The 11,660-nt window shown below is 40.5% G+C and overlaps 1 protein-coding gene across 1 annotated transcript; it reads left to right on the forward strand.

Annotated features, from left to right (window-relative positions):
• The first annotated feature begins 340 nt into the window (after nucleotides 1-340).
• LOC116321505 (zinc finger protein 836-like) lies at nucleotides 341-8,492 on the forward strand. Its single transcript, XM_039616899.1, has 3 exons — nucleotides 341-1,757; nucleotides 4,301-5,317; nucleotides 7,110-8,492. The coding sequence occupies exons 1-3, from the start codon at nucleotides 1,740-1,742 to the stop codon at nucleotides 7,794-7,796; spliced, it is 1,722 nt and encodes a 573-aa protein (XP_039472833.1). The 5' UTR covers nucleotides 341-1,739; the 3' UTR covers nucleotides 7,797-8,492.
• Nucleotides 8,493-11,660: the final 3,168 nt, after the last annotated feature.

The raw sequence follows: 11,660 nt of genomic DNA on the forward strand, positions 1-11,660 counted from the left end.
CAATATGATGCAACAAACACAGCAGTGCTTAGGGCTGTTCGATATAACGATATATATCGGATGACGATATAAAAACGTCTATCGTTTCATTTTACGCTATCGTTTGTTTCGTGGTGTCGCAAAATAAACTGTTTACGGCAATATTTTTACATCGTTTTGATGGTCACTGTAGCGGCTATATTAATTTCTTAAAGTTCTCTCTCTTTTCATGGATGCCTGGATGTTAAACTTAATTGTTACACCTGGTAAAGCAGCAACACTGATCATTTTATTAAAGATGAAAGAATTTAGACAGTTTTTTAGTCTGTGTTCGTTTGACTTTGGGACCTGAAGTGGACAGAGTTTTGGACCCAGATTACTCCGCGAAGCTCCTGACTACGGCAGCCGTAATGCTCTGACAATCCATCAAGTAGTGCGGCTTACCAAAGTTGTACTAAAACATTTGTTAACAGATTTCTGCACGCCCAAATTGGTTCAAGGTCAGTAAGCACAACCAGAATTCATACATAAGGCACACTCTCGATTTTTAAGAAAATTAAAGGATTTTAAGTGTGCCTTATAGTGTGGAAAATACGTTATACAGAAGAAAAGAATATATCGCGATATATATCATTACCGCATGTGCTTCAAATTATACCACGATATGGATTTTAGGCCATATTGCCCAGCCCTACAACACGGTCAACAATTTACTTACTCCATGCAGGAGAGCCAACACACATCAAATGTCACAGTTCACAATCATGAGAGCTCTAACCTTGGCAGCGTCTCTTTTATACCCTCACACAAAACTCTCTGTATCTTTCAGTTACCACAGGGTTTTGTCCCACTGGCTGCTATCTTTCCCCAGGAACCTCCTGCACTTGTCTTCTTGGGAGTTTTGTCCTGCAACAGTTAGCAGGTACCATAGTGAAATGTTGTTAAACAAAGCTAAGTAGTTTTCACCAAGTAATACTGACACATACACAGAATTTATCTAAGCAATCAAAGGTTAAACAAAATCCTACAGTGAGATTCTGAACACCTAAATCTAAATGTGGAAATATGAGAACGAGACAGTGAGACACCTCGCTGTCTTGCCACATGTATCGCAAACCACGTCTTGGCTGTTTGTGGAGGTGAAATATGTACATGCATGACTCCGTTTATGCTCAGCCATTGTTGTGAGTGCGCACGCCAGGGGCTGGACACATTTTGCAGCTGTATTTTGCATATGACTATGACAGGGGTAGAGTAAGTAGTTTCTTCCAATGTAGACGATCCAAATGATATAGTTTCTTTCCACTCTGTTCCTGTTAATGAAACACTACAAATTTACCCCAATGTACTAAAATATCAACATTTTAATATGAGAATGGATTCTAGAACATAAATTACTGGTATCGGAAGAATCGATACTTCAGTATCGATCCGCATACCACTACTATATATACAGGGTGTAGCATCCCCTGGGTAAAGGTGGTGGTATGCAGGGCGCTCAGTGGCTTTTTCCTTTCAAGTTCTTGTAGGCAGCTGATGACTTTCTTTTTGTAGTTGCTTCTGGGGTTTCCACCTTGAACCTTCATAGGTATTGTTGCCACTGAGGAGTGTAGTAATGTTTATGTGCTCTGCTTCTTGTCAGGGATAAAATACATATCTACAATTTTTGTGTCCCAGCTGAGTAACAGGAGGAGGAGAGTCTGGTGGAGCAGCAGAGGAACAGTTTCAGCCATTTGGAATCAGCCACTACAGAGGAAACAATGACTTCAACACAAAAGGTGAGAAAAATGATCACAGTTGCTGAAGTTGTGTGCACAGCTGGTTGTTAACAGCAGCTTTATCTTTTCCATCCTGGGCTCCTCCATACATACAGAATCTACATTCACAAACAAAAACCATAGAAGTTACAAGAAAATACAAAGATCATATTTTATCAGCACTTACTTACTTAGCACTTAGGCCGAGAGATAAGGCGGTAGACGTAGAATAAGGCCCGCAAAGTGGAAGCGCCTTTCACCAACAACATCAGCTAGAGGGTTGGTGCCTGCTCTTTGTGAGCCCTCTTCATTCGTCTTCTGGTCCCAATAGGAAATTCTCACGATTCACCGCAGGCCACGTTCAGGCTTTGATTGATCGCATTTGTTGAGTGCCAGGTTTCACTAGCGTACAGTGCAGTCGGAAGATGATAGAGTTAAATAGTTTGATCTTGAGCCTAGCATTCAGTGAGGTCAATTTCCAAATAGGTTGGAGACATCAGAGAACACCAGCCGCCTTCTCTACTTTGATGTTGACATCTCGATCAGAGATCCCGTCATTCGAGATGATGCTGACCAGATACATGAAATTCTCCACATCTTCAGCGCGTTGTTGGTTGATCATGACAGGAACGTGTGCATGTGCGTAGCCAACTTGGAGTACTTTGGTCTTCTTGGCACTGATTCTTAAACCGACTTTCAAGGTCTCCCTCTGCAGAGCTGCAGTTGACTCTTGGAGGTCTTACTGAGCTGAGCCCAACAGGGTGATGTTGCCTGTAAGAGCGAATTCCAGCTGGGGTCCACCGTGCTTCAACATTTCGGGGAGGACCTCATCCAAGACAGGGGCCTTTTCACTCTTGAGGACTCAGATCGTTGTCTTGACTTCGGTAACACTGATTTGTCCGATATCGACTGGAAAAAGGTCCATGGAGGGTGCAAGGTCTTCGGCCACCTGGTCCTGAACAGACTTCGCCAAACTACATTGATCAATGGGGTAGTCACGATTAGATCGACTGTCAAAATCGTCGACGACTAATTTAATAGTGGATGCGTCGTTTGAAGCTTTGTAAGATCACAAAAGACGCAGGAACTAGTAGGATTTAAGAGTGTAATAACGGACTGAAACAGAAGATGGCAGCACTCCATGTACAAGGATGCCAGCTGCCGTTAAACCTCGAAGAAGAAGAAGCTGTGTCCCAGAATTCATAGCGCGGCCCTGCTCAGTTTCCAACAATGGCGGCAGCTAGTTAGTTTTAATATTACTCTCATTACTCTTTCTGGGTCACAAAATAAACGTTTAACATATTTTCAGGCGTGAATGTAGCTGTGTAAACCTCAAATATCTGCTCAGTTTATCAAGACACCACATATTTTCAAAAGCGCTCCGATATTTTCGGAGACGTCTGTTACCCACCAGCTCGATAGCTAGCCGGGGTTCAAGGCTCACTAGAGCCGCTGAGAACACCGGGCTCCCGGCAAATCGTTTTCAAACCCACCACCGTCTTTCGCTACTCAGGTTAAACATGATATATAAGTCACTTAGATAACTTAAAAATGTTATTGTTCGGCTTTTTTCAGTATTTTATTTGTTCCGAGTAAATCGGTTTGGCTGAGATTAAAGTTACAGTTTTTACACAGCTGAATAAACGTCAAGCAGACAACTGATTATCAGAAGTGTGAGATGCTCGAGAATATACTCCAGTGTCCTGTTATATTTTAGATAGCAAGGAGCAGACGACTGAGTTTATTAAACTCCACCGAAACAATCTGCAAGTTATCATCCTGTCTTTATTTTTAGTTAGCACAGACCATAAACACTTAAAGCTGTAAGCTAATGATCGTTATAAAAGAGCAGATGCATGCTGGTGCAATAAGCTGTATGTTGTACGTCCAACGGATGCATGATCTGATTAGTCGACTAATCGCAAAAATAATCGGTGACTAGTCGACTATCAAAATAATCGTTTGTGGCAGCCCTACAATGGGGTTCCATGAATGGTGGGAGGTACGAGTCGTATTCTTGTAAAAGCTGGGCCAATTTACCAGTTTGGTACTGAGTCTGTACATTACATATTCCATAACGGTTAGTTTCTTTTGGGTCGAAATTTGATCAACGCATCGAACAGGGCTGTCCTCCACTGCTGTCATCAAGGGTTGCCGATCATCTTTGCCCTGGTTCAATCGATGATGAGATTTGTTTGCTCTTTCTGTAGCAATCGAGGTTTTAAAAGGTGAAGTTGCTAACCCCATGCCCAACCCTCCTCCTTTCTCATCCAGCCTTGGGACCGGCAACAGCAGAGTTTTTATCAGCACACAATATCATCAGCTAACTCACAATTTTTCATACAGTCATTTTCTCCAGTGATCAGTGCTTCTTTTATTATGTCATTTTCCTTACAACTCCCATTGTAGCACATCTTTGTAAAGTGATACTATCTCCAGAATGCGGTGGTAACACACCTACAACGTGTTTGTTGACATCTTTGATTCCACTAATGGAGGCAGTTTCAGTTAAGTCCATGACTGCATTTCAATCACTGCCTCTGTTTGTATCTCTGTCACTGCAGGACCAACATGTAATGAGAAGTCAGCGCTCTCAGGAGACCGACAAACCTTACCGAAAAAAGGGGCAGAAAAAATACACCTGTGATGAGTGTGGAAAGGATTTTACCCTTCTTGGAAACTTTAAAGCACACCAACTCGTCCACAGTGGAGTTAAAGCATACAGCTGTGACTTGTGTGGAAAGTCTTTTGCCCGGGCTGGAACCTTGAAAAAACACAAAGTCATCCACAGTGGAGTTAAAGCATACCGCTGTGATGAGTGTGGAAAGTCTTTTACCCAGCTTGGTCACTTAAAACAACACCAACTTATCCACAGTGGAGTTAAAGCATACAGATGTAACTTGTGTGGAAATTCTTTTACCCGGGCTGGAACCTTAAGAAAACACCAAGTCATCCACAGTGGAGTTAAAGCGTACAGCTGTGACTTGTGTGAAAAATCTTTTATCGATGCTGGAAGCTTAAAAAAACACAAACTCACCCACAGTGGATTTAAAGCATACCACTGTGACTTGTGTGGAAAATCTTTTACTCAGGCTGACAACTTAAAAACACACCAAGTCATCCACAGTGGAGTTAAACCATACATTTGTGACTTGTGTGGAAAATCTTTTGCTCATCCTAGAAGCTTAAAAATACATCAACTTATCCACAGTGGAGTTAAAGCACACAGCTGTGATCAGTGTGGTAAAATGTTTGCTCACAGTTGCAACTTACGACGTCATCAAGATACCCACTCTGGAATTAAGGCAAATAGCTGTGACAATTGTGGTAAAACCTTTAGTAGTATAAGTTACCTAAAAAGACACCTACGCATTCACACTGGACATGATGTTTACTGCTGTGATCAGTGTGGGAAAGTCTTTACAACAGCTACACAGTTACGTCACCATACATTTACCCACACTGAAGAGAGACCTTATAAATGTGACCTGTGTGAGAAGACTTTTAAAGCTCCACATTCTCTGAAAGGGCACCAGCAGATCCACACCAGAAGGAAACTCTATAAGTGCAGTTACTGTGAGGTATGTATTTATATTTTTATCTTGTATTTTAAGCCTGACTGTTTGGAACAACTCTGCTCTCTAAATTTGTTTTAGCATGTTAGTAATTCTACTGCAATTAAAGGTAGTGTTGTGAGGTTCATCATATTTTAGTTTCAGTTAATATTTTTTTCTTCCATGATCATAAAAAAACGAAATAATTACTTTTCTGTAGTCACAATCTCCCCTTTCTTCCAAATTTATGACTGCTACAATCTGGCCAGTGGTAGATGATTTATTATGTTCTTTACTAACTAAAAACTAGAGATGGCAGGATACCACTTCTTTATGTCCGATACCGATATCATAAATTTGGATATCTGCCGATACCGATATGAATCTGATATAGTGTTTTTTTAATCAATAAAACTGATTTTTTAATATCTTGCTGCTTTTTTATCAATCTAATAAACTTAAACCTACTCCATCCTTCCTGTTGTGGTATTTTAAAGAGTAAGCAACCTAACTAAAAGGGGTTTTTAAAACTCCCAGCAAAATAAATAAATAAATAAAAAATAGGAAACCCCCCACCCTCCACCTCATGATGCTTAATCGACGTAATCAACTTTAATTTGATGCAGTGTGAAAAAAATGCACAGAAATCAATTATTTTTCAAGAATAATTAAATAGATTCAACATCTTTCTTCAACAGAATTGCAGACTGCACAGATGGTATCTTCCCAAAGGAAAAAGTGGTATAGCTTACTAGGGTATATTAGACTTAATATTTACTATATACAGTAATGGACTTCTATACATTTTACATCAGATTAAAACTTTGGTTGTAAGATTCGGATAATTATTTATTAAAAGCTAGACATTTTAAATAAGAATAAGAAGGAAAAGTATGTCTTTGTGCCCCCTTTTCCCTGTTCATGCCCTATCGGCCCCCCTGGCTACACTTTGCTAGATCCGCCCCTGCACAGTTACCAGCTGTCAGCTACGTAGAAAAGGATCCTGGTGTAGAAAGTAATATTAAATACATTCTAACAACAGCTTATCAAGCTTAAACGTGCTGCTGTTGTTCAGCCGCTGGTTTCCTCTTTCTGGTGCAAAGTGCACGATAAACAAACAAGAGAGACGGACTCGCGACAGAAAAGCCGATCAGTTGATCATTGATCAGTTTCATGACTGAAGTAGCAGCAGGAGAGGGAGAGAGAGAGAGAGAGGCAGTCGCTCCATATATCGGTTGTTAAGCTTAATGCGGGAACGCTTTACAAACATTCAGAGATGAACTTACACACTTGCTTTACTTCTCTTTGGGATAACTTCCTCGGAGATGAAATGCCGGGTTGGTAGCGAGGCTCCAAATACACACAGCCACTCTATCACGTGACACGTACTGCTGCGACGTGCTACGGTTATGAGCCGAGTTACGCCGTGTCGCAAGTTTTTTTTATATTTAATGGATCGGATTACATTTTTTATTTCTCTCCGATATCCGATCCAGTAATTTACGTCAGTATCGGACCGATACATAATATCGGATCAGTCCATCTCTACTAAAAACAATTATTTTTGCTTTAAATTGGGAGTGAGACCGATTGGATTGGAACTTTTCATGTGTACTTATGAAGAATATGATGTAATTTGTTTAGATATGATTATTTGTATATTAAATTAACTAGATGGAAAAATGGAGAGTAATTTTCGCCTATTAAGTTGAGTGTTAAAATGTAACTGGATGTTGGCAGAGATGCTCTTTATTTCAGACGACGTTCAGGATAAAAATGTTGAAGGACTGACTTACACTGTGTTTGTGTCTTTGTTTAGAAGCAAAGCGACACAGATGGATCCAGTTCTCAACCCTGTCGCCACTGTGGTGGTGGGAAAGAGTTTCGCTGTGACCTTTGTGGAAATGCTTTCAGTAATCGACAGAGTCTAAATCGACATCGACGTAGACACACTGGAGACAAAATGAACTACTGCAAAGAATGCGGGAGAGGCTTCACCACATTAAGTGATTTAAAATGCCATGAACGCTACCATAGTGGGGTTAAAAAGCACGTCTGTGACCAGTGTGGGTCATCCTTCACCGCTGCAGGTGACCTTAAAAAGCATAAGCGAATCCACACAGGAGAGACACCATATAAGTGCAGACACTGTGACAGAAGCTTTTCATATGCAGCGAGTCGTAACCAACATGAACTTACACACATGGAAGAGATATTTAGCTGTGACCAGTGTGACAAGAGCTTTAGGAATTTCACTTCATACTCCAGACACAAACAAGCCCACGCTGCAAATAAACAGTTTCACTGTTACCAATGTGCCAAAGCATTCACTTCATTATCTGCTCTGTGCAAACATCAGCGTGATCATGCAGAACTGAAATCACCAGATCACAATGAATCTGAAGAGACAGAAAGGTCCTCTTCTGGTTTCAGGGTCAGACTTAAAAACCTTGAGATCAGGCTCCACAGAGTTCAGATGGACTCTCCTGTAAAGAGTCTCAGCTGATGTCACACTTGGATCTGATGAGGTAGCTCTGATTTTTGGACCTGCAGTGAATGTTAAATTAATGAAGCTGTAAGTATAGATATGTACATGAAGTTTATTTTCCCTTGAGGGAATTTTAATGTTGTAAATTTTCATCCCTGATACATTTAAATGTTTCTTCCCTTAGGAAACCGTAGTGTTTAGTAGTTGTACCTTTTGCTACATTATAGAAGTTATAGGAATGTGTTTTACAAAACTTGTATTGTATCAAAACTGCCCATTTGAATATATACATCAGTTCTTTTCATTTTAACTTTCTTCTTCTTTTCCAAATATAACTTGCTTTCTCTATGTATTCATTTTATGTATTACCTCAGTTACATTTTAATCATTTTTCATATTTATTCTTCTGCTTTGGTAATCCCTGCTCTTAAATCCTTTTCTTTCAAAGCTTCAAATAATTTCTCACCAGTTGCTCTGAAAGCTTCCAAAATGAACTAAATCTATCAACCGGCATTCAAACAATAACTACTATTGATTTTTTTTTTTTTAAGTTATTGCATTTTAATCCACATGTTCTCCAGCTGTTTTTCCTGTAGATTTGAAGTTTGCATTACAAAATGCTGATACTGTTAAAGCATTAGTTATATTTGATGAATTATGTGTAAAGTTCTTATTAAACAGTTTGGTGTAAAAAATAAAGAACTTGTCTCACAACAAGTACTTTGAGCCATGATTTCAGATTCAAACAATTTTTCTTTTTTTATTAGGATTTTCTCATAATAATATAGACAAAAGAAAAAGAATATGGAAACTAAAACCTTGCTCAGGCAATACAAAATTCAGAGGCACATACAAAACAATTGGAGTAAACCAAAACAACTCCTAGTAAGACCCATAATCAGGCAAATCAATTTAGTTTGGGGAAGGCCCGCAACAAGGACGATGACAATACAGGTCCAACATATTTCAGATATGGGTCCCAAGTTCTGTGGAAAGTGTCCAAAGTGTAATTGAGCATGCAGGCTGTATGTTTGTTGGGAATACAGTTTATAACAATGTTATGCCAGGATTTCTTTGGATCGCTGGCCTGCCCCAGAGGAGCAGGATATTCTTCCTAGCTGCAAAAAATAACAGTTGGAACAGCCTCTCACGCCTGCCTTTGACACCCAGATGACCCATCACACCAAGTGTAAGATATAAAGGGTACAAAGGAACAGGGAAATTGAAACTATCTGAAAGCACCTTGGCAACATCAAACCCAATCTTTTGAATTTTCACACAGGACTGAAGACGATGCATAAAGTCCCTCCTCCACATTACACTTCCAGCACAATGGGGAAGTTTACATCGATTTTACTTTTTAAAGTGGGTGTTATGTGCAGTTTTTTTTACTGAATCGATTTAGCCCAGTTACAGGCAGATATCTTGGAGGCACAGACCCAAATCTTCTGCCAGTCTTAAACAATTATAGGGCGGCTAGGTGTCTTTCCCGAGCCTGTTTTACAGCCAGGAAGAAAGGTGCTGAACAGGAGTTAAGGACTTATGGAGTTATGGACTTCCCAGACTGCATGGAAGACAAAGCATCCACCACTGCAGACCTAGTGGGGTCCATCATTAGAGTGGTGTCATTAATTATAAAGTGTCTCAGTTGCAGATATCTAGAAAATTCCACATTCTGAAGGCCTAAACATTGTTGAAGCTGCTAAAAGGAGAGCAGAGTCCGGCATCTAAACAAATCACCCAGGTTTACCAGACCTAAGTTAGGCCAGACCACAAAAGCCCAGTCCAGAAATCTAGGCAAGAAGTAAGGACCGTTCATAACAGGAGCCAAGGAGGACGTCAAATGGGCCCAATCCACCAAAGCACAGATAGATCTCCAGGCCCTGACAGAGCACAGGTCAGGGGTCAGCAACCTTTATGATGATTAGTGCCTTCTAAAATTTCCTCAGAGGTCAATGTGCCATATGATTGCATTAGCAATAAATTTAATAATACTCTATATCAACAGTTACACACCATATAGAACAACTTTATAGAATTACTTTTGTTCACAGATGTTTGCATAGTACAGAACAACTATTTTGAAAAACAAAAAACAAACACTTTTTATCCTAAACAAGAACTCGATGACAAATCAACTGTACAACAGAAAATGCAAATGCTATTTATGGTCTCCTCACAGCAATGATAGGAAACATAAACATGGCCAATATGGCATGTTTGTTAATACAGGTATACACATGTTAATGTGATCTCTGGTCTCCCACTCAGAGACACAGGTCTCTAAGGCTACGTTCACACTGCAGGTCTTAATGCTCAATTCAGATTTTTTGATCAAATCCGATTTTTTGTCTGCTCATTCACACTACGAATAAAATGCGACAGCAAACGCGCTCTAGTGTGAACGCTCAAAGCGGCCGCATGTGCAAAAGAAGACGTCACACACAACTCGCTCTGTTTAGACTCAGAGCAAACAATATTGTTTGACTGATGGCCTTAATATAAAGACTTCGGACTTTATGTTTCCCAATTTTTGCTTTAAGTTATTTTGTTATTTACATAATAATGTAGATAACCTACCGTAATAATGATCCTTATTGCTGTTTTAGAGGAGCAATGCTTCAAAGGATAGTTGCAGATTTCTGTCAGAATCTGCAGATTATACAGTAGAAATAAAATGTTCACATTTTCCAACGTGGTCTTCCCAACAGTTTCACCGGATGGACAGGAAGTGTTCGCGACGCTGATAATTGGCGTCTGTCTTGTGTCAGTGACGTAAAAGACGGATTTAATGCGACATGACCGTTCACACAGCAGTCGCTTTCTAAAACATCAGATATGTATCGGATTCAGTACCACATACGAAAGTGACCCAGATCAGATTTGAAATATCAGATTTGTGCCGTTCACACTGTCATACCATGATCGGATATGGGTCGCATGGGGTCAAAAAAATCGGATTTGATGCGCTTTCGCCTGCAGTGTGAACATAGCCTAAGTGTCCAGCATTCAGACGGCTACCTGAGGACACTCTTCGTGTGAGAGAAAGTCTGCTCACACAGATATGTAGAGCCAAATGCTGTCAATGAGGCCTTTGCCATGTTCTGAAGACAGTTAAACTTGTCAGGTAGTGATGTCCAGCAGGTGAAAATGCAAGCTCCATGAACACGCACAGCAATGGATTCCAGCTGCTTTCGTAGTTCTGCAAACTTTGACCCCCACAGAGTCGAGCTTTTCAGTTCAATCAGCTGCATTTCGATGTTGAGCCAGTTAAAGCGAGACAAGTCCAGCTGCTTATTAAAGCTTTCTGCTTTGATCAGAAAAGAAAACATTGGTCCACACACAAAAACACATTGCGAATTCTGTCTGGAGTCTACGGATGTATTTGTGTATTTCCGTGGTGCTGATGTTGCACTGAGCGAAATCTCCTGAAGCATTTGAAGTGTCGGAATGTGGAAATTTCAACATTGAAAAAACTGCCAGCTAGCAACGTCCCTCTCACCAGTGGGCTAGTTGGGGGTTTTACCTAATACTACTACTACTACTACTAATAATAATAATAATAATAATGATGATAATAATGATAATAAATTTGATTTGAAAAGCGCCTTTCAAGACACCCAAGGACAGTTTACAATAGGTAAATGGCCTGTATTTGTATAGCACTTTACACATCCAGTCATCCACCCATTCACACACCCATTCACACACTGGTGATGGCAGCTACATTGTAGCCACAGCCACCCTGGGGCGCATTGACAGAGGCGAGGCTGCCAGACACTGGCGACACCAGGCCCTCTGACCACCACCAGTAGGCAACGGGTGAAGTGTTTTGCCCAAGGACACAAGACCGAGACTGTCGGAGCTGGGGTTCAAACCGGC

This window comes from Oreochromis aureus, linkage group 9 (assembly GCF_013358895.1).
Source record: "Oreochromis aureus strain Israel breed Guangdong linkage group 9, ZZ_aureus, whole genome shotgun sequence".
Classification (NCBI taxonomy): domain Eukaryota; kingdom Metazoa; phylum Chordata; class Actinopteri; order Cichliformes; family Cichlidae; genus Oreochromis; species Oreochromis aureus.

Excerpts from the sequence above, each read along its gene's own strand:
- LOC116321505 (XM_039616899.1), top strand. Across the intron at positions 5,318-7,109 it reads ATAAGTGCAGTTACTGTGAG|AAGCAAAGCGACACAGATGG; the intron begins GTATGTATTTAT and ends GTCTTTGTTTAG.